The 22629-nt window shown below is 37.5% G+C and overlaps 1 protein-coding gene across 2 annotated transcripts in view; it reads left to right on the forward strand.

Moving 5' to 3' along the window:
* PLPP1 (phospholipid phosphatase 1) overlaps positions 1 to 22629 on the forward strand; it is a 56153-nt gene that overhangs the window by 10390 nt on the left and 23134 nt on the right. Inside the window, exons 2-3 of one of the 2 annotated variants that reach the window (XM_042825591.1) lie at positions 12597 to 12748; positions 16148 to 16428. In XM_042825591.1, the coding sequence (XP_042681525.1) occupies positions 12597 to 12748; positions 16148 to 16428 (433 nt within the window). Of the gene's footprint in view, positions 1 to 3289; positions 3445 to 12596; positions 12749 to 16147; positions 16429 to 22629 lie in introns of both variants that reach the window. The other variant, XM_042825589.1, reaches the window with a different exon arrangement.

Here is a 22629-nt window from a genome sequence, read left to right on the forward strand (position 1 = left end):
TCTGCAGGGGGATGTCAAGAGAGCTGGGACTGCTCTTCTGGGGGTGGAGGAGGCTGAGATGGATCTCACTAGTGTCCATAAATACCTGAAGGAGGGGTACCAAGAAGGCAGAGCAGGCCCTTTACAGTGGTGCCCAGAGCCTGGACAAGAGGTAGTTGTCACAGACTATACTCCTACCCTGTTTCATGTGTTTTCTTCCTTATGGGCTTCTTTCATCTCATTTTGTACCACCAGATGTGGATAAATAAATGCAAGATCCTTGAATGCTCTTTATATTACTGTGTGTAATATACATTACTGTAGTAACATACATTACAGTAACATACATTACTGTATGTTCCCATTGGAAGCTAGGCTTCAAGTGACTTGAACCTAGAAGATTGATTTCTATTTTCTTGTGAGTTCAGTGTAGTCCAGTGTAACTACTTTGGGTAGCTTGGCTTTGTACAATGTATACTGCCTTGTTCTTAGTAGGACTAGCCGTAAACTTAAAGCTGTGTCTGCCCTCCAGCTCCTGCTTGGTCTTTACAAAGTCTGAGAGTCTTGCTATCTTCAGTCTCCATCCTGTGTTCTTTTCTACTCTAGTCCATGTGTTTGAGGCTTTTTAACTATTCTGTCATTGTTGAAGACTCCAAATTTCTAAGGTCCTTTTTTTCTATTCGATTTCTGGGGTTAGCATATGTTGTCAGAACTAGAGCAGTAGTTCCTTGCTGCTGTCAAAACAGCCTGGAATCTGTTGGTCACTGGCAGCTGACGAGATCAACTAGGAGAACTTTTAACGGAAAAGAGAAACCTGAGTTCTGAGCTGAAATATGGGGAGCTTCCAGAAGCAATCCTTTACTGCTGAAAGCCATGTGATAGGGTAGATAATTGGAAATTACTTCTGGCTAGGAAAAGGGGAAGAAGAGGTGCACTGTGAAGAGGGCAAGGTATGGGCATTGGTGTACAAGATTGCCTTTTAGTTTTGTAATCTTGTGTTTGATTGTGGTCATGCTTTCCTCTAGTTTGTAAAAGCTAATGGATCTGAACACATGCACATGCAGTCAGCTTCCTTAACGGCCATGTAGAAGTTTGGCATCTGTAACAGAAATATTGGTCTGTTACGAACATTAATGTTATTTTCTATTGTGAAAACTTTGGCACTGTTTCTCTGAAGTGTCTCTGCCTATAAAATGAGCAGTAGTAAAAATACTGCTACTATTTTGGCATTGGTTAAATTTCTACTAAACATTATTTTCCAAAATCTGCTAATCCACTGCTGGAAAACAGCATATCATTTAGATTTCAATAACAATTTTAACAGTAGTGTAAGAAATGAGCATTGGCAGCTAGTGTTGAATGTATAACTTGTTTCTTCATGTTCTTCTACTTTTGAGTGCACAGATGAATTTTGCAGTCACTTTTGTGAAACTGTCCTCATCTGACTCCACTCGCTGTTTTTCCTCCCCATTTCACAACTCCCCAATCTTAATTTAAACCTACTTTTCTTAATTTAAACTCTAGATTATGTACCACATGTGCTTTTAATAATGTAACCAAATCACTTTATTTTAACGAAAATATGCATGGTCCTTTTATGTTGTTGAAAAAGATGTAGAAAGAAACAAAAATGTTAGAAGAAATACTTAAATGTAGAGGCACCAGAAAAATCTGGATAATTTTTATGCAGGAATTCTCACAAACTATTATTTTTCTCATTAAGTTTGTTTATGAGAAGTCTATTTAGTGGGGGGAAAAAAAAAAAACACCTTCTAGAGTTCACTCATAATTTAATGAAAACTTGTCTCTTACTTAAATGAAAACCGAGAACAACCTTGTCAGAAACTTTTCTTCATTGGACAGAGAAAAATAAAAAAAAAATAAAGTGCCCTCAAGCTTGTATCTTAACTGGGTTACAGAATGAGTAATTCTCTCCTGTTGCAGCTGCACTACGAAAAGCCTCTTTATATTCAAATGAAAAGTTATTTTGCTGGTAGGCTTAAAATGCTGCTTCTCACACCCTTATTTTATTTTTGCTTGGTTAATGGCTTTCTTCCAATTCCTAAATAAATCTTTATTAAACAAAACAAAACAAAAAAAAAACCAAAAAAAAAAAAACCAAACCAACAAAAAAAAAAAGAAACCAGAACTGTAAACCTTTGTACATTAGTGGCAAGAAACCTGGAATCTGTGAAGTAGGAATCCTGTGGTATTTGCAAGTCCTAGGGTGTCTTCCAGCTTCTGACTGGGACACTTGGAGAATATATTTTGGCAGGTGGCAAAATGAAATAACCTATCCCAATGAACCTAAACTCAAGCATCTTGAGAGACAAGCCAAGCAAAACACAGAATCTTTTTGTAAGCTTTTGTAAGAAGCAGGTGATGCTGGCTTCAAAAAAAAAAAAAAAAAAATTTAAAAAATTTGATTTGAAAATTTCATGGCCAGTACTGGGGGGGGGGAGGAGGAGAACCTCAACCTTTTGATGTTGTAGCAGTTTTGGTTTTTTGGGGGGTTGGGGGGAGGAGGGGATTAAAAAGTCTTACCTAGTTACCTTCTGAAGAGCATCAGTTAGCATTTAAAGAAAAGTGAGGATGTGATTATTTCCACACGTGACCTACTTGGTAGTATTTTGGTAACTGTTCCAGAAGATAATGCTCTTGCATATTTTGTACAGTACTGCTGTGTAAATGCAACTTTTAAAACTAAAAATCTTATTGCCAGTCCTAAATGTCCCTATCTCCTGTTAGTGTCTCTGAAGTTCTGTTATCTTACCTGCATAAAACATACTTGCATGAAATCTTTAACTACCCTGCTCAAAAGAAAAAAGAAACAAAAAAAAAAACCCACAAAAAACACAGACTGTATGTATCTCTGTAAATACTGGCCGGATTATGTAGAATAGGGCTGGTAATTTAGATACAAACCAATGTCATAGGTTGGTGGTGAAGGAAAGGACATAAAAGGGCAAATAGAAGGCAGCGTACCCTCAATAGCTGGCTGGTCAGGTGAGTGGCAAATACTGTTCTTAAGGATAATCTTGGTTCAGTGTGTGAGGACTTTAAAAGCTCTACTAAACTTCTACGTCTGGTGGGTGATATCAGAATCTTTCTGAAGTGAGCAAATATATGATAAATTTCTATAAAAAGGATTTGGTAAATATGTATGTTGCATGATCATTTACTGTGACGTGGGAAATTTGAGTTTTGCATGTTTGGTATCTTCTTCCATGCATGTTTAAAAATGTTTTTTGATTTAACCACATGTATTGTTTTTTGTTTTTGTTGTTTTTGTTTCTCCTTCCCCCAACAGCTGGCTTACCTCTTGGTGTTCTAAACTTGGCCAAAATAAAACCGTATCAGAGAGGCTTTTTCTGTAATGATGACAGCATCAAGTATCCGTTCCATGACAGTACCATCACATCCACTGTCCTCTACACAGTGGGGTTCACCCTGCCCATTTTATCTGTAAGTAGCTAATATATAGGAAGCATTGGTGATGGGAGTAAAATGAATACATTCCAAGATTACAGCACTATGATTTTACTGAGTTGAAGCCAACAGAGAGGTTATAAAGGGAAAGTCCTGTATATATGGGATCTTATTATAAATGGTCATATGCATGTGAAAGATGCAGTTAGCTACTGCTGTCTGCACAGAAAATCCAGTACTAATCTCTAACTCTAGTAACTCTAATCTTATTTGCTTCAGGAACAGCAACAACAAAGAAATAGATTTGCTGCATTAGTGAGCCTAGTTCATTATCTTTGGGGAGAAAAATAGTACAGACTTCTGAAGTTCTATGAGACAGATAATCTGTCTTTTGTTCACAGTGAGTTAGTCTGAATGTTTGTGGTGATAAGATTGCCACTTCAGTGGAGTACACAGATCTGTACTTAGTGAGTGTTGCTTTCATATACTTTCACTAAATTTGTCTAATTTGAACACCGTGGCTTGTGTTTAAAAAATGTGAGGACTCCTTAAACCCTTCAAAATGGGATATAGAAGCTGGAAAATACAGAGGCTTGCAGAAAAGAGGCTTAGTCTTTTGTCCTTTGAAGACCACATGATTTGTACAAAGAATGTTTTTAACACTGCAGTAGATTTCTTAAGAATATCTCAAGCCTGATTTTAGGCAAGTTTTAGTACAGTTTTAGAGAACCAAAATCTAACTACTCAGAAGCTCAGGCTAAAGATTATTCTATCTTGTCTGTTTGCAGTGGTTGACCAAACAATATTAGAGAGTCATAATCATTTCTGGTCTTCTGAGAAATTTAAATGTCCAGTTAATCGGGAGAAAATTCAGGCTGCCCAGAGAGGTTGTGGGGTCTACTTCTCTGGAGACATTCAAAACCCACTTGGATGTACTCCTGTGTGACCTGATCTAGGTGTTCCTGCTCTGGCAGGGGGATTGGGCTGGGTGATCTTTTAAGGTCCCTTCCAATCCCTGACATTCTGTGAATCTGTGAAAAGTATATGTTGAACTGATTAAAGAACTGGATAGTCATTTAAAACATGTCTGAAATCTGTATACCTTATTACTCAAACTTTAAATGCCTGTTTATTAAAGTTGCAGAGAAAGTGAATGAAAAATATATAACAAAATCACAGGATGGCCCAGTTTGGAAGTGACCTCAAGCATCATGAATTTTCAATCCCCCTGCCATAGGCAAGGCCACCAATCTCCCCATTTGAAGCGGTTCTCAGCAACCTCACAGCAGCAGAACAGAATGGAAGTGCTCTGAGGCACCAACAGAATTGTCATCAGTTCCATTCAGTTCCATTTTTTGAGAAAAGCAGTCTGAATCTGTCAATTTGCTATACATTCTTTTTCACAAGCATTCATGTGTGTCTAAATTGATGTGTAGAAGTGAACTAGCAATAGCGTTCCCAGGCAGTGTTGAACTTCTGAAGAGGCACTTCAATTACTTTAAATTATGCGTTGAATTGCTTGATTATTTTTCCTTTAAGCTCCGCTGTCATATTTAAAGGATTTATTTCTGTACTAGAAAGTCAGCTTTTCTCCTATTTTTTTTTTTTTTTTTTTTTTTTTTTTTTTTTTTTTTTTTCTCTTTCTTTTTCCTCTTATTTTCTCTCTAAAATGGGAGAGGAACTCTTGACCTTATGGCAAACGTACCTAACCATAAACTTCCAGTAATTGGTGAAGACTATTACTGCAATTTCAATTGACAACGTCTCTGAAATTATAAATTTGAATAAGACTTATCAGAACAGAATAATCTCTAATAACATTTTGCTTCTGTTGCACTTGTAGGATTCTCATAGTAAAATTTTATTACGTCTGTTCAAAGAGTTGGAACATGTAACTATCATTTCCAAAATACCTGTGTTGTAGGGAGAGGGGAGGAAACATTTGAGGTATTTCTAAGCGAATTAACTCCTTATAAAATATCACTTTCATAAAGTAGTGGAAGTTATAGAATAAAAGTTAATTACAGTATTTTCTGAGAAGATCTGACTTTGAAGCTGATGGGACTCTATCGAAGCAAGGGATATCTAAATTGTATCTGTATTTCATTGCTGGAACTTGGAAGGAAAAGAGAGTAGGGTTGTAGGCTGAATTCTGGAATTGTCTGTAGGCAGTTCTTTGACCTTTTGCAAGAGGTGAAGACTAACCTTCGTGCCCACTGAAAACTTAAAGAGCTAAGGCAAACTGTTCAGACCTAAGTTTCTGTTGCTGAATTTTAGGTGGAGTCCAACTGAATGCTTTTTAATTTCAAGCTTGTCATTATCAAGTGGAAGGAGGAAATCTGACCTGCTGGGAACAGGAGAATCAGACGTTCGGGCTGATTTCTTCTACTGGACAGTCTCATTGGAGGCTTGAGATTTGATTGCAAGGCAGCATAAGTTTTTGGAAGTCAAAGTCTTCAGCAACGACAGAGCTGACTCACAAAAGTGTTTTGGAAGTAGATCTGATTATCTATACCTAGTCAACATCTTATCCTGGCAGTAAGACTTTTGTGAACGGATCTGACTTAAAAATAAATTCACACCAGTAATAGTATCTAATGCTAAGCAAGGAAAAGCTGATAAATTGCATTTCTGTGCAATCTTTGTCCTCATACTAAACTTGAACAGGACACATGTTTTTTCAGTTGGACTTAACCTCAGCTCTGATAGATACCTGCATTATGGAAAGCAAATGGTTATTTGGATAGTCTGTCTTTCAGCCTCTGGCTCACCTGATCACACTTGCTGTTCTGCCTTATGCAGAAAATTACTTGCGAAGAGAGCTGGGTTTTTTACCCTTTTCTTCTGCATGAAGTTGAATGACAAAATATTGCAGTTGATCTTGATGAGTCAAGGATTAATGACATAATTCCACTTCTTGCTAGGTGCCCTCTTTGGCTATAATTTTCTTCTTAAGAAATAGAAAGTAGAGTTGTCCCGTTACCTGAGGAAGTGGAAGTCTAACTTTGTCGGCAAAGAGCTGTGTGATACCTTCACCAACTCCTGCAGAATGTGAGTGATTGTATGGAGTGATTCTCTGCTGTAAAGCCTTAATCAAGTTGTCACAAAGCACATATTTCCAGGCAGGATTTCTGGTGTTGTACAGATAAACACTACGGATGTTTTTGCTGACAACTTGTAGTGAATCTCTAAAAATATGCAGGGGAAGTGTTTAACTTACACTCTGATTTGAATTTCTGGTGTAAGGAGACAATCTTAGTTTTTTCTATGGAATCTTTTTCACAGGAAGATTAGATCTTTTCTAGTTTGTAGCTGTACTAGTGAAATTGGCATTAGATTATAGGATTGAAGTGGTGGTGGTTTTGCTGTCTTTATTCTTTGTCTCAACCCGCAGAGACAAATCACTTTAATTTTGTTGCCTTTCTTTGTAGAAAAACCAGTTATCCAGTGCTCATGCATAGATATAGGAACCTGATCAAGACTAGAAACATGAAAAGAATAGACTTCTGCAGAGTATTTACTGAAAAGTAAAAATACAATCAGTCAGAAATTGTAACAGCTTGAGTGGAAGTCTAATCCATTAGATTGGATGACTGCATTGGACAAGAGAAGTATGTGATGTAACTAGGAAATACTTATCAGCTGAAGTACTTGTATTTTTACTTACTGAATTCTGTCTGAAAGACTGTTTCAGAATATTCACCTTATAGTGTATACTTGTAACAGCTGTTTGTATTTGTTGTTCTTTAATTCTTGCTTTTTGATGGATTGCTATTATATTATCTGTTGCCAGTGCAATTAGTTGATTTACAGCCCTCGTGTTCTATTGTACTGTGCAAATTCCAACTCTTTTCCTTTTTGAGATAATGAAGAATGTACTTTAGGAGTCCATCTGTCATCATGTAAGATTAGATAAATTTGCAAACTGTTTGAATGCTGTATCAGAAAAAAAATGTTGTTGGCTATCTAATTAGGTTTTTCCAAAGGCACTAGCATTTCTCGTGTCTGCTCTATTACAGTAGTTACAACAGCCATAGGAAATAAAGTTTTTCCCCCTTAGATGAGCTCTGGGAGCTTGTCATTCCGACATGAGTAATTTAACTCTATGTGCATGACTCTGAACTTATTGTTTCACAAATCTCCTTGTGTTCCCATGTCCTTAGAGTAGTTTTTCAGATAAAACTGGAAGACCTTGGTCTTCCACTGTATCAAAGAATTGTCAACAAGAATTATTAATGAATTATATGCTGCATAACACTAGCTATCATGACTTGGACCTGAGATTACCCTATTGGTAACCTTTTCCCAACCTTATAATTTTTCTTAGCATACCTTTTGTCATCTTCCTTGTAGGCATTTTCCTCACAATGTTACAAGTGACTTGGAAAATAAAGTATACGTATGAGGTGCTTTTTGGTGTTATTGTATGAGAAGTATTTGACAGAGAGAGAGCCTTTAATGACCCTTAGCAATCTCTACTTTGCACTTAAAAGATAACTCCCTATTATTATTATTTTACTTTCATGTGAAACTTTAACCCAATTGATTATTTTTTTTTTAGTAATTTTTTTTTTTTTTTTTTTTTAATGTTGCCAGACTTTTCCCTTTGAAATTGTAGCTTGTTTGAGGGGAAAAACTGATATCTGTAGAAAAAGTAGAGCTTTTCCTTTCACATAGCTTGACAATGTGCAAGTATGCAAAATGAACAGAGGTGTTTCCTTCCCCCCTCCCCCCCCCCCCCCCTTCTCCCCTGCCTCACCTTAGTGATCCACTGTTGAACCTCTTTCTCCTTGAGAAAAAAATCTTGTGCATTTCAGGTGGATAAATCTCCTGACTAGGAAGTATAACAGCTCTAAAACCTTTAACATTTGGTCTGTGATTTTATTTAAGAAGATCTTGATGTTAATGACAACTATACTGTTATGAACACAGTATCACTTAATCTTCAGTCATTTCTAGTCCTCTGCAGGCTTGATAATTTAGAAATTGCTGCCATAAAGTGAAAGCTCATTCCTATCCTCTGGAACTGGTATCTGTGAGGGTAAAATAAGTAACATGCCTATCACAGTTGTAGGGCTAACTTTGTGCTTCTTGTACTAAGAGGCATGTCTCTTTCAGTGCTTTTATGTCACTTCCACTGCTTGTTTTGCTTGTATCTGTAAAAGCCAAACTTGCGCTGCAAAAGTACTTAAGATGTGCCTTTGAAAGGATTTCAGTTTACATACTGAGCTTGGTTTTGGGGGATTTCTTGATCTGTTTTTAAAAAATCAAACCTTGGATCTTTTAAAAATCAAACTTTGGATCATTTAAAAACAGAACAAAAGCCCAAATATTGAGCTAGTCAGAAACAGTAGTTGCCCCTCTGATTTGAATTCTTTGCTTTCCTTCCCTTGAAACCAGCTAGCAGCGAAATGAATTGTGTGTATTTAAAAGAAGAAAGTAGATTAAATATGCTGTATGGAGCATATTCTGAGGGAGTAGCTACTGACATTGGATGGTACTTTAACCAAAAAGACCTCAAAACTAGTGTGATCGTGACTAGGAACTATCTTGGACTGAACAAATAGTAAATAACAATTGTGTGACTCTAGGTTTAATTGCATTAGATAAAAAAAAAAAATCTGATGAATCTTTTGATTGTATCTGATTGTCACCTCATTAAAAAAACTGTTCTTACAAAAATTAAAACTTAATTACTTCAAGTATTCATAGCTTCCCTAATACTGTTTAACTTTTCAAATTAATTCCAGGTAGATATCTAGAACTTTTAAGACTGTCTTTAATGAAATTGTTCTGTCCTACCTAAGTTTTACTGGCTGTGACTTTTGGAAATGTTGACTTTTGTGCTAAATAGAAGTGTTTGCAAACACTTAGTGATCTTCAGCTACCAAAGAGCTTCCTCAAATCTTTCTAAAACAATTAATTCTGTAGATTCATGCTTAAAACTATTTTTTTTGAGTAGTCCATTCAGAATTTGCAAGTTACAAGTGTACAACAGTAGTTGATGCTATGTTTTTTATCTCAGTAATAGTGCTTAGAATCCAGAAAGATTGGTGGAATTTTTTGGTCTAGAAAGAAGTTTGAGTGCTAGAGTGAAGTTCTATAACCATGCTTTTTATTTTGCTAGATCAAGAGTCTGGTAAACTCAAGCAGTGGAACATTAAACTGAATGATGTACCAAACTGATGAAAATGTGTCTCACTCAAGTGAGGGAAATGAAATTATGAAAGAGAAGACATTTTAACTTAATTTAGATGGTTCCTATTTGCTTAAAAAGCAAAACAACCACAAACTTTAACTTGTTCACTTAAACTTAACTATTCTGTTTACATTGACTTGATATAGGATAATGCTGCAAGGAATTGCAGACTAATTACTGCATAAACTCAGTATTGCTGAAGAGTGGGCACACATTTCAGACACCTTTTCTTTGCAAAAAAGAATGCAGTTTCAAAACATAACAAAATAAATATAACCCAAGCTCTCTGGAAGCTTGCTGTCTTTGTGCTGATGAAAAACTGTAACAGTGAGGTTGGGGTAGCAGGAAATGAGGAGTAAGTCGCCTTGATGCTATTTTTCATAAAGCATACTTTTAAGAAGAGTAATACATAGCTGGTGACCTGGTGCCAGTGACAGCACCTGACTAGGAGAGCAGAGACTTTAGGTTTTGATAACCATCCAGACATGGTCCTGGGCGCCCTGGTCTGGGTGTCCTTCCTGGGTAGGAGTTGGACCACATGGACCCAGAAGTCCCTCAGCCATTCTGTGGCTTGTGTTCTTAGGCTGAACTCAATTTTGTGAGCAACAGCTTTCCTGCGATTGAATCTAACCTAAAAGAGTAAACCTGTAAAAATCACCAGTATGAAAATAAGCCTTTTTCTTTATATCTTTACATCTTTTGGTTTTTTTAGATCTAAAGAAGTATCAAATCTTCATATGTGCAGAGCAAAAACAGAATTTTAATTCCGTCACTCTTTGTCATGTTAACAATCAGCAGGTTCACTCATGTCACACAATGTAGCTAATTACCAAACAGCTGATGATGTACAGGTATGCTGTCATAACACCAGCACAGGGGGAGGGCAGAAATGAGGGCTGTGGTGTCTTCCAAATCCGTTTTGTTCTTATTAGGATGAATGGACAGCTTTTTTTTTTTTTTTTTTTTTTTTCTCCCCACTGGTAGAAAGGCTGTGTTTGCACAGCACAGCTGAGCTCTCAGGGTTCTCTGCTGGCGGGTATCTGAATGGTTCAGTGTTTTGGATAGGCTTTGGCTTGGCTCAGCTCTTAACCTGTGCTTCTGTCTTTTTTCTGTTCCACTGGTGTGCCTGGATGGCTTCCAGCCATCTAGGTCAATCATAGTCTCTCTGGTGTGGAACTGGTAATAGCTCCTTTTCACAGTGGCAGGTTTTTTCTTCCCTGGAAGTAACAGGAAGCTCTGCATGCTATTAAATTTTATAATTGTAGCAATAAAGACTACACCTGATTGTGATGTGCCCAAGTATCCCAGCTGGGTGCTACCAGGAGCTCTAAACTACTGCGCTATGGCTGTGCTGTATCACACTCGTTAGGGATCACTTTATGGAAGTTCTCATCTTGTGAGTCATTAGCTTGTTGTTTGTTCTTCTGGTTTTAAAGTGGAGCATTTATTTAAAACAGTTACTTCAACATAATGTGAAGAGCAAGATCTGAAGCAAATCACTGGTGTAACTGAAGTACTCCTCATCTGTGCCTGGTGCAAGAGGCAGGCTTAGTTTGGAGGACTTTGGTGGAGATTAAAAAGGGAGAAAGGATCCTTTTCAAAATCCTAAATCTTTTTTTTTTTTTTTTTTTTTTTTTTTTAACCTGAGCATTAACTTGGTGTGCCCCTGCTCTTCCTACCACTCAATTCTTTTACTACTTGATCACTATGTTTTTCTTTTTTAATCCATCCTTTTTTTTTTCCCCTGCATTTTTTTTTCTTTTTTTAATTCTTTCTATATTTACTTTAGTTTGTAGACACTTGAGTGTGGTTGATGTGTGTATATGGAAAGGAAGAGCTGGACTGTGTCTCCTCAGAACCTCTGTCAGGGGAAATGTGACTTCAACAGCATCCTTCTGGCAGGCAGCAAAGAGGCTGGTTTTTATCCTTGTGATAAGGATGGTAGATTGGTAGATAACGAACACTTTCTCCCTGCAAATGTTCTTTAACTCTAAGCTGGTATGCATTTTGTATGTGATATTAATGAATTTTGAGCAAGTGCTCTTAAACACTTAATGTCACTAAATCAAAAAAAGACAGTTTTGTTCAGTGTTCCTGGTAGCCTCCCACTTCTTTTTTATTATACAGTCACTTCTTTCTGAGGTAGTTCATCCCAATACAGGCAGTGCCTGCGGAGTCTGTGTGTGTAATGTCTGAAGGATCAGGCTTAGAAAATGTGACTCTACTTGTTTGTGGGAATTTTTGCTCTATTTTGAGCTTCTTGTGAACTTTGCTTTCAAATGACCAGTTTTAGTTAGTGTTGCAGGTCTCCTGAGCTACGAACAATTTCATCTTCATCTTGTGCTTAGGGTGAGTCAGAAACTTCTTTTGTGGAAGATAGGAATAATATCTCCAAGCCTGAGCCTGTTGGGCATGTGCAGTGACCACATTGTTCCTTGGACCTGTCCAGTGAGTGTGTGAAGTGAGGAGGCTTCTTGTATGCACACGTAGTCAACCCTTCCCCCCTTCCTGAAAACTCCCTCTGCTTTTGCACTCCCTGAGGAGCACGCATTTTCTGCTTTTATGAAATGAGAGTTTCTGCTCTCCTAATTTCTCAACCTGGCCAGAAAAGAGGTAAAAGGACAATTGTTGCTCACTGCAATGTAAGTGCATATTGAATAACTGTGGCAGTAGCAGCAAATTGAATAACTCAGTGGCTGTCACTGAACTGTTTACTCATTCGTGGTTTCAGACTGCTTTCGTGCTTGATGTGCTACAAATATCAAGGTGAAAGAAATCCCATCTTCCTTCCTTATGCTTGTATGTATGATTCAGCAGCCTTTCCAGGGAGCTGCAAAAACAAATAGGCAGTCATTGGGCAAAGTGCATAACTTTCTGACTTGCTGCATGCCTCTTCCTCTTTATGCACTTCTCTTTGCATATTTGGGGGTGTAATAATCACTATAGATTTAATGTTGCTTTTGTAATGTATTTTTTTCCTTTTTGCTAGCTGGCTTGCCTTTTGCAATTCTCAGTTCAAGACGTATCCCCTTCCAGAGAGGAGTTTTCTGTAGTGATGAATCCATCCGCTATCCATACAAAGAGGACACCATTTCTTATAAGTTGTTAGCAGGAATAATTGTTCCTTTCAGTATAATTGTTGTAAGTTAAACTTTTTTTCATTGCATTTGGTTTCAGAGGGGGTGGGAAGGAGGGGGAATCTGTTAATACAGATCTCTAAAACTGTGTTCTGTAGGATTTCCCAGCTTCAAAATAATGCCCTTCAACTAGGTATTAAAGCAGTAGTAATGGTGTTCTAAAAAAGTTAACTTGATAAATTTCTGCTTTTTGAAGCCAAACAAATAGAGTTGGAGAACAGAAAAAGAACATGGTAGAATTATGACAGTAGTTGTCTTTTTTTTTTTTTTAAGTTACTTAATTCTGTGGCTTGAGATACGGAAAATTAGTTCCTTATTGATTGAAAATAACACAGATGTGCACCAAATGACTGTCTTGAACATTCCTGTTCTGGGAGCTGCTCTTTTCAGAAGACAATTTAGTATAACATATTAGTCAGCTTTCCTACCTGCTGCACAATCATTGGAAGTTCTTCTATGTGTGGAAGTATAACTAAGTACAAACTTCTTGAATAAACTAATAATAGAAACCCTCAAAATTCTGACTTCAATCAGAACTAACCACAAACATAACCCTAGAAAAAAAGAATGAGTAGCCAGGGAATTTTTTTCCAGAAGTTGCACCTTCACACAGAATCCATTTATGTTTGAGTTAATGCCAGGGTTTACTTTTATTCTGCACCTCATTTGAATCAACTGAGTTCCTAAGGTTGTCTTCCTTTCACATTGAATCAGCAAACTGGTAATATTCCCTGTGCAACTGCTAAGTATCCATTGAAGGGGATGAGGCAGTTTAGGATCTCCCTCTTTGACTGCAACTCCTAGCTTAAATGAACTGATTCGAGCATATTTTAACTCTGCCCCTTGAGATTTAGTTGTACTCTGCCAGGTGAGCCAACGTAATAGCTTCTTATTGAGGAAAAAGTCAGGTTCCACTTACAGCACTGTCTTTTGCCACCTACAGTGTCACGTCTGAATTGTGCAAGCTACTGGAAATCCTTAATCTGGTTGAAAATAGCTTTTAGCTTTCTGCTGGGTTGAGTGAAAGGGCTCCTGGAAGTGTAAGCAAGAAGTATCAGTGCTAATGCCTGAAGTGGCATGAACATGTCATCAATTGAGAGTAAGTCTGGAGCTCACCAGTTAATCGTTTCATGCCTTATGTCTTGTGTGACTGCCCTCCAGGTGAGGTTTCAGCATCACGGTTCAGATATGTCAGAAAGCTTATTTACTCAGCTCATTGTATCTATGTGCTGATTGTCATCAGAGTTGATCACGTTACAATTTGAGCAGAACTGAAACTTTCATGCCAGATAAGGTCTTTAGGTGTTTAACAATTTATCCAAGTATATTCTTGAAATTAAAACAGGAAAAGAAGCAGAATATTGGCTAACTGCTTCTCTGGGTTACAAATCAGAGAATACTATGGCAGTCTGACTCTTGTACAAATACTCAAGACAGGGATTTTTTTCTAGGTTCAAACATGTCAACATGTAGGTTGTGTGCTCCTGGATGGGATCTTTTTTCCGTATCTGTAGAAATGTGAGGACTGGGAAACAGAACTGGCTTGCTGTGGGTTTTTTTTTTTTTTTTTTTTTTTGTGTGTGTGTGAGTAGGAGGAAAGCCTATGGTTCAAGAACTTAAAAGAAATACAGCAGAAACTTTTTTTTACTGTTTGTTCAGTTAACTGGCAAGAGATCTGTGCTGGAAGATCTTGCCTTTTATGGTAGGACCACTTCTTTCACTCTGCTCATGCTGGTAGTCAGTACTCCATAAGAGCAGCCGTACTTGGTCACAGCTGAGGTCCATCTAGTTTATTTCATTTCAGCAGTGGTTAAAACAGAAGTAAGAAAGAAGAACAGAAAAATACTTTCCTATTGGCCACTTTTAGATGAGATCCTGTCTGAGTCAGAAAAGGCTTCAATGAACTTAGTAATTTTTAATGAATGTATTTCCTTTGATTTTTATCCAGTCTCCATGTGAGTCTGTATACATGCTTGTCTAATGAAGCCACCTTCAGAACATTTAGAGATCTTTTAGTGGTGAAATGAAAACAGTCTTGGCAGAAAATCATCAAGTCAGACACTTAAAAGCAAGTATTAGTGTCTTATCCTCAGTGCTTTTACGTAGACCACTGCAGATGAATGCTGTGAGTCCAGTGATGTAGCTGTAGTGATATCATTTTTTGTCATCTCAACTGAGCCTTTCTTTAAGCTTTTCAGCCTTGTTCTTTTAATAGGATTAATTGTGGCTGTAATACTTTGTTTCAGTTTACTTCATTAAGAGGTATTCTCTAGGATTTGTTTTAAGAACATACTGACTTCTGTGCTTGAAATGTAGATTTTTTTTCAGCTTTTTGTCCTTGTTTTGGTGTTTCTCTGCTTCAGTTAATGTTCCAGCAGGGTGCAGAATGCAAAAAAATTGTTAGTGTACCCTTATTAACATGTCTGCCTGCTTTACACGTGCCGAGCTACTGACGGCCACTTTCCTCAGGTGTCAGTGCCTTTTTGTACAGCTTAATTCACACAGTCTCTGCCTTTCTGATATCATGGATGTGTCACTCTTGTAAGTGATAGATGGAGCTATCACTGAATCCTTAGGATTTTTGAAAGTGACTTTATTCACATATATCTAATCTATTCCTGTAGAAGAGCCTTTCTATATAAAATGGGGCTGGCTGACTCATATCCAGCCACTCTAGATGAAATAGTAATATAAGCAGTGGGACTGAAAATTTATATACCTGTTCTAAGAAAAACATGCTTTCTGCCAAAGGCAGATGTTGGAGGAAGAAATCTCCTTTCCTATCAATACTTAATAAGTTCATGATGCATATACTTTGAACACACAATATGAGAAATCCTTTGAGCTTTTTCTCCCCTAAAGATAAACTTTTCTTAAGGATTAGGAGGTTACTTTGTTTAAATAACTGGCCTTTCACATGTGAAAATCAAATTTAGATGCTTCAGAATGGTTTCTGGCTTCACAAAAAAGAAACAAAACAAAACCAAAACAAAACAAAAAAAACATGAAAAACCTGATAAGACGGAAGAATTCTGTTTAGCAGATACTAAAGTAGTGAAAAGTCAGTGTAGGATGGAATATAAAATTGAAGAGAATACTTTTCATCAGCTTTTGTCAAACAGTATAAATGAATTTTACCCAGTGGAAGCTTTGTTGTAATAAATAGTCTGAGAATCAGCTTACCTGTACAACTTGCTTTTATAAAGTGCAACGTGATGCACAGTAGGGCAAAAATGATTTATTTTAAATAATAATGTGTTTTAAAGTTTTAGAAATGATTACTATCAACTTCTAGGGAGCTTAAATTCTGCAACCCAGTTTTCTTTAATCTGAAATATATCAGCTTGATTATTAACAATAGTGTTTTTTAAGTGATTAACTGCTGTCCTTCTTTCTCTTTCAGATAATCTTAGGAGAGACTCTCTCTGTCTTTTATAACCATTTGCACTCAAACTCATTTGTCAGAAATAACTACGTAGCCACTATTTACAAAGCCATTGGAACCTTCATTTTTGGAGCAGCTGCTAGCCAGTCATTGACGGACATTGCCAAGTACTCCATAGGCAGACTGCGTCCTCACTTCCTTGCGGTGTGCCAGCCTGACTGGACACAGATCAACTGCAGTCTGGGTTACATTGAGAACTTCCCGTGCCAAGGAGACAAAGCAAAGATCAATGAAGGAAGGTGAGTCTAAGTGATCTTGCAGGCTCGGTTTTGAGACCTCTTTCATGGCTTGGTAATGTCTTGGGTATGATGAGTTCATAGTGTATGAAATCACAGGTTCTGAACTGGACATGCTGACTGAGTAGTAATATAACTTGGGAGACTGAACACAGAAAAAATCTAAACTTTATTTACTTTTTTTTTTTTTTTAATTGATAGTGAGAAAACCACTTCCAGAGTAAAAATTTATAGTGTATTTAAACTATGCTTGCTGTACTGTTCTGATCTCTCTTTTCATCTCCCAAGCTGGGTAGAAGCTTAGTGATTTGGATAAGCATCACTGCATGTTTTGTTGCAAACATCAAATGAATACTACCATTTCAAGTACAACTGGGAGCCTGCTGAATTGCAGGAGGTCTTGAGTAAAGATACACTTGAATTATATTTGTGCACATATTTATGTTATAACATGAAGATATTGCAGTGGAGTTCTGCTTGGTTGTCTACACTGATTAAGGTAGCACTGGATTTTAGTTAGTTCAAGTGAAGTTTTTACACTAGCCTGAACTTCATTATGCTAATTCTTGAATTCTGTATCTTCTTTTACTCTGAAAACGGTTGTCTTCAGCGTTTGGTAGCTTTAGCTTTTGCCCCTTGACAACTTCTGTGGTATACTTGCACTTCCATTAATACTGTTGGTTAAACTAAGCTGAGGATAACAATAAGTACACAAGTGTAAATATCATTCATATCTTGTTGAAAGCTGCATATGGAAGTTGATGTATATTACATTAAAATGTAATTTTTATTTAAATTAGAAATTCTTAAGTTGATGAGTATGGGTATTAGTAAGTAGTGTTTTCCTACCTGCTGGTAGGAGAACCCTTTCTTCAGGCATTCTCTGGCATTTAAGTTAGTTTTGATACAGAAGCTGGTGTACAGAACTTCAAATAATTTTAGGCTGAGTGATTTATGTAAAAATATGCTCTGAAACTTTTATGAAAGTATTGTTGTGTTCAATTCCAGCTAGTCATGTGCAGAGTTTCTAATACTTATTCAGATGGGAGATTACAAAGAGATTACAAAGATGTGGATATATTTTTAAATGTAGTTGTACTGTGGAAAAGAATACCATACTGTATAAGTTCATTATTGGATATACTGCTTGTTTTTAGTGTTTTAGAAAAGTAGTCTATACAAGGATGAGTGTTCATGTCTCTGAATTAAGGGGTGGAGGGAAAAACAAGTTGATCTCCTGTTAGTGGTGTGAGTAATTAACATGTCAGTTCTCATAAACAGCACAAATGCATGTCTTGATATGATTGCCTTACAGATACTTTCCTTAGTATTATTAAAGATAGTAACTTGCCAAATGGCTGTTTTATCTCTCACTTGAACAAAGCAGGGCCTGGTAGAACAGGGGTAGGTGTGCTGGGTTATTAAAATGATCGGCAATTTACCCGAATTCCTGAAAGAGGAGTAGGCAGAGAGGATTCAGGAAGGACACATGACTTCTCCATTCTTTGTTAGTCGTAAGGCATACTTCCCTAACTAGTCTGTGGCAGATTGTTCATGAATCTTGTTAGTGTTCATGCACTGGAAGGAGTTAATAGAAACCATAGATATTTCCCAGCAGGAGCTGTAAATAAATATTCTGCTGTTTCTCTCTTAAGTGTACTTTACTATATTTGCTGGTTTCACTTGTCCAAAATGAGCTTGTAAGCTTGAATATCTAGTGTAGTTTTGTAGGTCACAGAATCGTAGGGGGTTGGAAGGGACCTTCAGACATCGAGTCCAACCCCCCTGCCAAAGCAGGTTCCCTACAGCAGGTCGCACAGGTCGGCATCCAGGCAGGTCTTGAACATCTCCAGAGAAGGAGACTCCACCACCTCCCTGGGCAGCCTGTTCCAGTGCTCCGTCACCTCACTGTAAAGAAGTTCTTGCGCACATTTGTGCAGAACTTCCTATGCTGCAGTTTCCGGCCGTTTCCCCTTGTCCTGTCTCCACTCACCACTGAAAAGAGTCCGGCCTCGCCATTCTGCCCCCCCACACCTTAGATATTTATAGACCTGGATCAGGTCCCCTCTCAGTCTTCTTTTCTCAAGGCTGAACAGACCCAGTTCACTCAGCCTTTCTTCATAGGAGAGATGCTCCAGGCCCCTCACCATCTTTGTGGCCCTCTGCTGGACTCTTTCCAAGAGATCCCTGTCTTTTTTGTACTGGGGAGCCCAGAACTGGACGCAGTACTCCAGATGAGGCCTTACCAGGGCAGAGTAGAGGGGGAGTATGTTGAACACTGGGGAAAAACTCACAATAAACTCGTAATCAAGGTGCACAAACACGTGAGCAAAGGAGACAGAACAATCTTAAGGTACTGAAGAGTTGTGAATAATTTTTAGTTCTTAAACAGTGTATTAGCTGCTATGTACAGCTTAATTTTTTTTTAATATTTCATTGAGGTTTATGCTGTCACCTCTGTTTATCGTGTTATGAACTTGGTAACACAAACAACATACTACACCTGACCTTTACAAAGGGCTTTACTGAAACTGAGACTATTTGAACTTTATCCACAGAGTGTTGAGAATAAATGATGTAATATGAAGTATGCGGTGTTACTACTCATTGTCTCCTGAATAATATTGCACGGTATTGTCATGGAGACACTAATAGCCTTATGGAGGAAAGAAATGCAAATTCTGTTTACATCCGGACATGTGATTCAGACAAGTTCTGCATAGAACTTTAGAATTAGAAAGTATACTTACTTTAATTTTTCTGTTTGTAAAAATCGCTTCCCGAAACAATGTAGAAGTTATAAAAAAAAAAAAAAAGAAAGTCAGCTTGTAGAATCAAAACCTGATAAGGATTGTGAAACATATTGGTAACGTAGCACCCAACTTCTTACAGTATTGGAAAGCAATGGGCTCCTAACTTTTAAAACTGATGTTTGTTCTAACTTTCTCATAAGTTATGCTGTTGTATGAGTGGTCATAAATCTCAAAAATGAATTAACTGGGACAAATCAATTTAACTTAATAATGCTTAAGAATCAATTCAGATATACTCCAGAAATATGGAGAACTGGCAGGTAGGTTATGAAGGTAATGCAGTTTTGTATTTTTAATACTGTATTTTGGTGCAGCAGTTACTGTGAATGACATTTTTTGTGGTATCTCACCTGAAACCCTACAGAAAACAAATATGCTTGCTTTCTTAAAAACTGAAGTCTTCTACCATTCGTAAAATAGCTGTAAAGTTCTGTCTTTATACACTTGTATGAATTCTTGTCATCTGCTACTCTCATTCAATTTCTTCTGCTGTTGAATAGAGTAGTCTTTTCAGCTCTAGCCTTGGCTGTTCTTTACAGCATGCTTGTGTGATGCATCAATTCTTGTCCTTGATAGATGGTCTGTTTCTACCTCTTGTGCTTTTTTGGTCTGAACTCAGTCAGATGGTGCTTGCTGGATCAAGATCTTTTGCTATTCCTATTTGTTTTCTTGTGCAAGGGGATGGAAGATTCTTACGCTGTGATGATTTTGTCCCTGAAATCCTAGCATCACGTGGTCACTGCCTCCAGTGCTGCTTACGTGTCTGGTAAGTTCAGTATATTTGCTGAATAAGATTCAGAGAAGCACCTTTCCTGCGTGGCCTGTCCAGCAACATTGTCAAAAAAGAAAAGCTGTTGAATTGTTTGTACCTGCCACATTGTCTTTTCAGTAGATCTTGAGACTTCTGGTGTTCCCTAAGAAGCCCTCCTGCATATGATGCATCTGGATTCCTATGCCCAGTATGATAAGTGGGTGCTGAGATATCTTGATTTACGTTTTGTTTATAAAATTAAATTTCTTATTAAAACTGAAAAGAATACTTAACAACTTTCCATATTTCCTGAGCCCTTGGAAAAGCTTGATCATTAGCCTCAAAACATCAAAGCAGGCTTTCTCTTTGAGATACTTTAACTTTGCTTTTCCGTTTGCGTCTCCAGCTGTACCTTATAGTGCATTGTAAAAAGAGAAGGGTCAATGCAGTAGTAATGTAGTTTCTTGAACTCATTTATCTGTTAGCTTTTATTCATTTATTGACCTTTGATTAATTTGGAGGTGTCTGAGTCTTGTTTCTCAAAACTTCTGCTATTTAAGTATTGTTGACTTGTTTCTGGTCTCTTACAGAAACATAGGGTATAAGGATTTTTTGTCTTGTTTGTATATTAAATCTCATCCAAACTGGATTTCATAATTGCCAGATGTGTCCCTTTGTAATGGGATTTATTGACCATGTGGGTTGCATCTGAAAAATCTGGATTGAATTTCAAATCTGGGTGACTTCTGGTTCAAGTTTTTTAGATTTTATGTATTTACACATTTTTGTATATATAAACATATTGTCATTTGAGCTTCATTGCACAGGAGGGCATGAGAACATAATTCTAAACATTCTTTTGACAAATTAGCCCTGTCAGCAAAAATTTTAGCTGTGATTACAGCTTCAGAAGTAAGCCGCTGTATTTATTATGCATGTGCATAAATGCAGTGTCTTTCATAACCTCTGTTTCTTAGCAAATAGAAGATACTGCAGGTGATCTGCAGATGGGTGCAGACAGTGATGATATTTCAACATCTACTGACTCTGCATAAAATATTTGCTATATTTTTGTTGTGTAGTACATATTGAGAAGACCTTACTGTTAAGACTCTTGCTTTTTTTCTTAGAGTTAATACCCTTCATGGTACACACTTAGAAGCTCTGAAAAATGTCCTCCATGCTTTCTTGACAGGACAGTACTTTTTTTTTTTTTAGGATGGTTGAATACAGAGAGAGAGAGGCAGCATTGGCATGGGTATTTATAAGACATGCTGAACACCTGCAAGTTCATTTAAACTGCAAATGCCAACCTCTAGTAGCTAAACTTGGTTGCAGTGTGCAGTGCAGCTGGTTTATTCTCTTGCTTTGACAGGTTAAACTAGTTTACATCTGCACGTACATCTGCACGCCTTCTTGCTCAGTGAGGAGTATTGCCCCCCACCTTCATGTAATCATCCTGGGTGTGTGCAAAAATGCTCTTAGTCTACTTGCTCTGGCTTCCTGTGTTTACTCCCAGCTTTTCTTGGATGTGGTGCTTATTACGTTTGAGATGGGCAGTGTGGATTTCTCCCAGTGTTATAAACACTGACTTCTAAATACTTTTGTCAGTGGAAAAAAAATAATCTTAGAAGTTATATCTGAGTATGGTGGTAGGTTGGAACATAGAAGTTCAGAGTCCTGGGTTTGTAGGACTAGGAGAACCTGATGACTAGGCAAGTCCAAGAAGTTGTCCTTGCTGATTTATTTGTCTGCTCACTAAACATATACACACAACTAAAACCTTTGAACCGTAGGTAGTAGATACTAAACCATGTTGCACAAGGCAAGCTACTTTAGAGGCAGTCTGTGCAATCTAAACTGTGTTTGCCTCAAAAGCAGACCAGCAGGAATGTTTGTGTGCGAGAAACACTTTATTTGAAGGTCAGTTTACCATTGAATAGTTGAAAATCTCTAGTTTCAGTCTGTCATGTAGATTCATTAGTAGTAACTGATAGCACAGCTGTTAATGTTCATGGCTATGATTGTACTGCTAATGTACAGATTTATATCAGAACTTGGAAGTTTGTGGGGAAAAAAACAGCTCCCTATTCCTGTTGATATATTGCTGCCTGCTCTTGGAATAAGCTGTGTAGTCTGCTATTGCAAACTCAAAGTGTAATCTTCAAAGAGGTCTTTAGGAAATTAGAGCTGACTGCTTTGACCTTTATAATTTATTTCAGTACAACTGCCAAGGTGGTGCCCTTGACTAATCATTTGCCAGGAATTTTACTTTCTCTTTGTTTAGAGCTGCCTGTTTGAGCTCTTTCACAGGTGGTGTGTGCAGATGCATGCCAGTGATTGCAGTTAAATTGCACAGAGCAGTACCCAGGAGCTAAGTACCCATGTCAGACAGCTGGCACGGGGCTAACCTGCTTTAAAGTTTAGTTGAGCTTCAAAATAAAGTTGGAAACTCTGTTGCTTCTTCTACCTGATGAAAACACCTTCAAAACTAAATGAGACAATACTTGCTAAAATGCAAATCAGTCATGCTTTCTCCCTATTTCATTAGATAATTTTTGCAATTGGTTTGCTATGGATTTCTTTAAGCCTAGCCCAAAAGACTGGACACTTGGTTCTGATTAATCTGTCTTCGGTAAA

Source organism: Centrocercus urophasianus, unplaced genomic scaffold (assembly GCF_019232065.1).
Source record: "Centrocercus urophasianus isolate 14NV4802_14NV808 unplaced genomic scaffold, USGS_Curo_1.0 seq_25, whole genome shotgun sequence".
Lineage (NCBI taxonomy): Eukaryota > Metazoa > Chordata > Aves > Galliformes > Phasianidae > Centrocercus > Centrocercus urophasianus.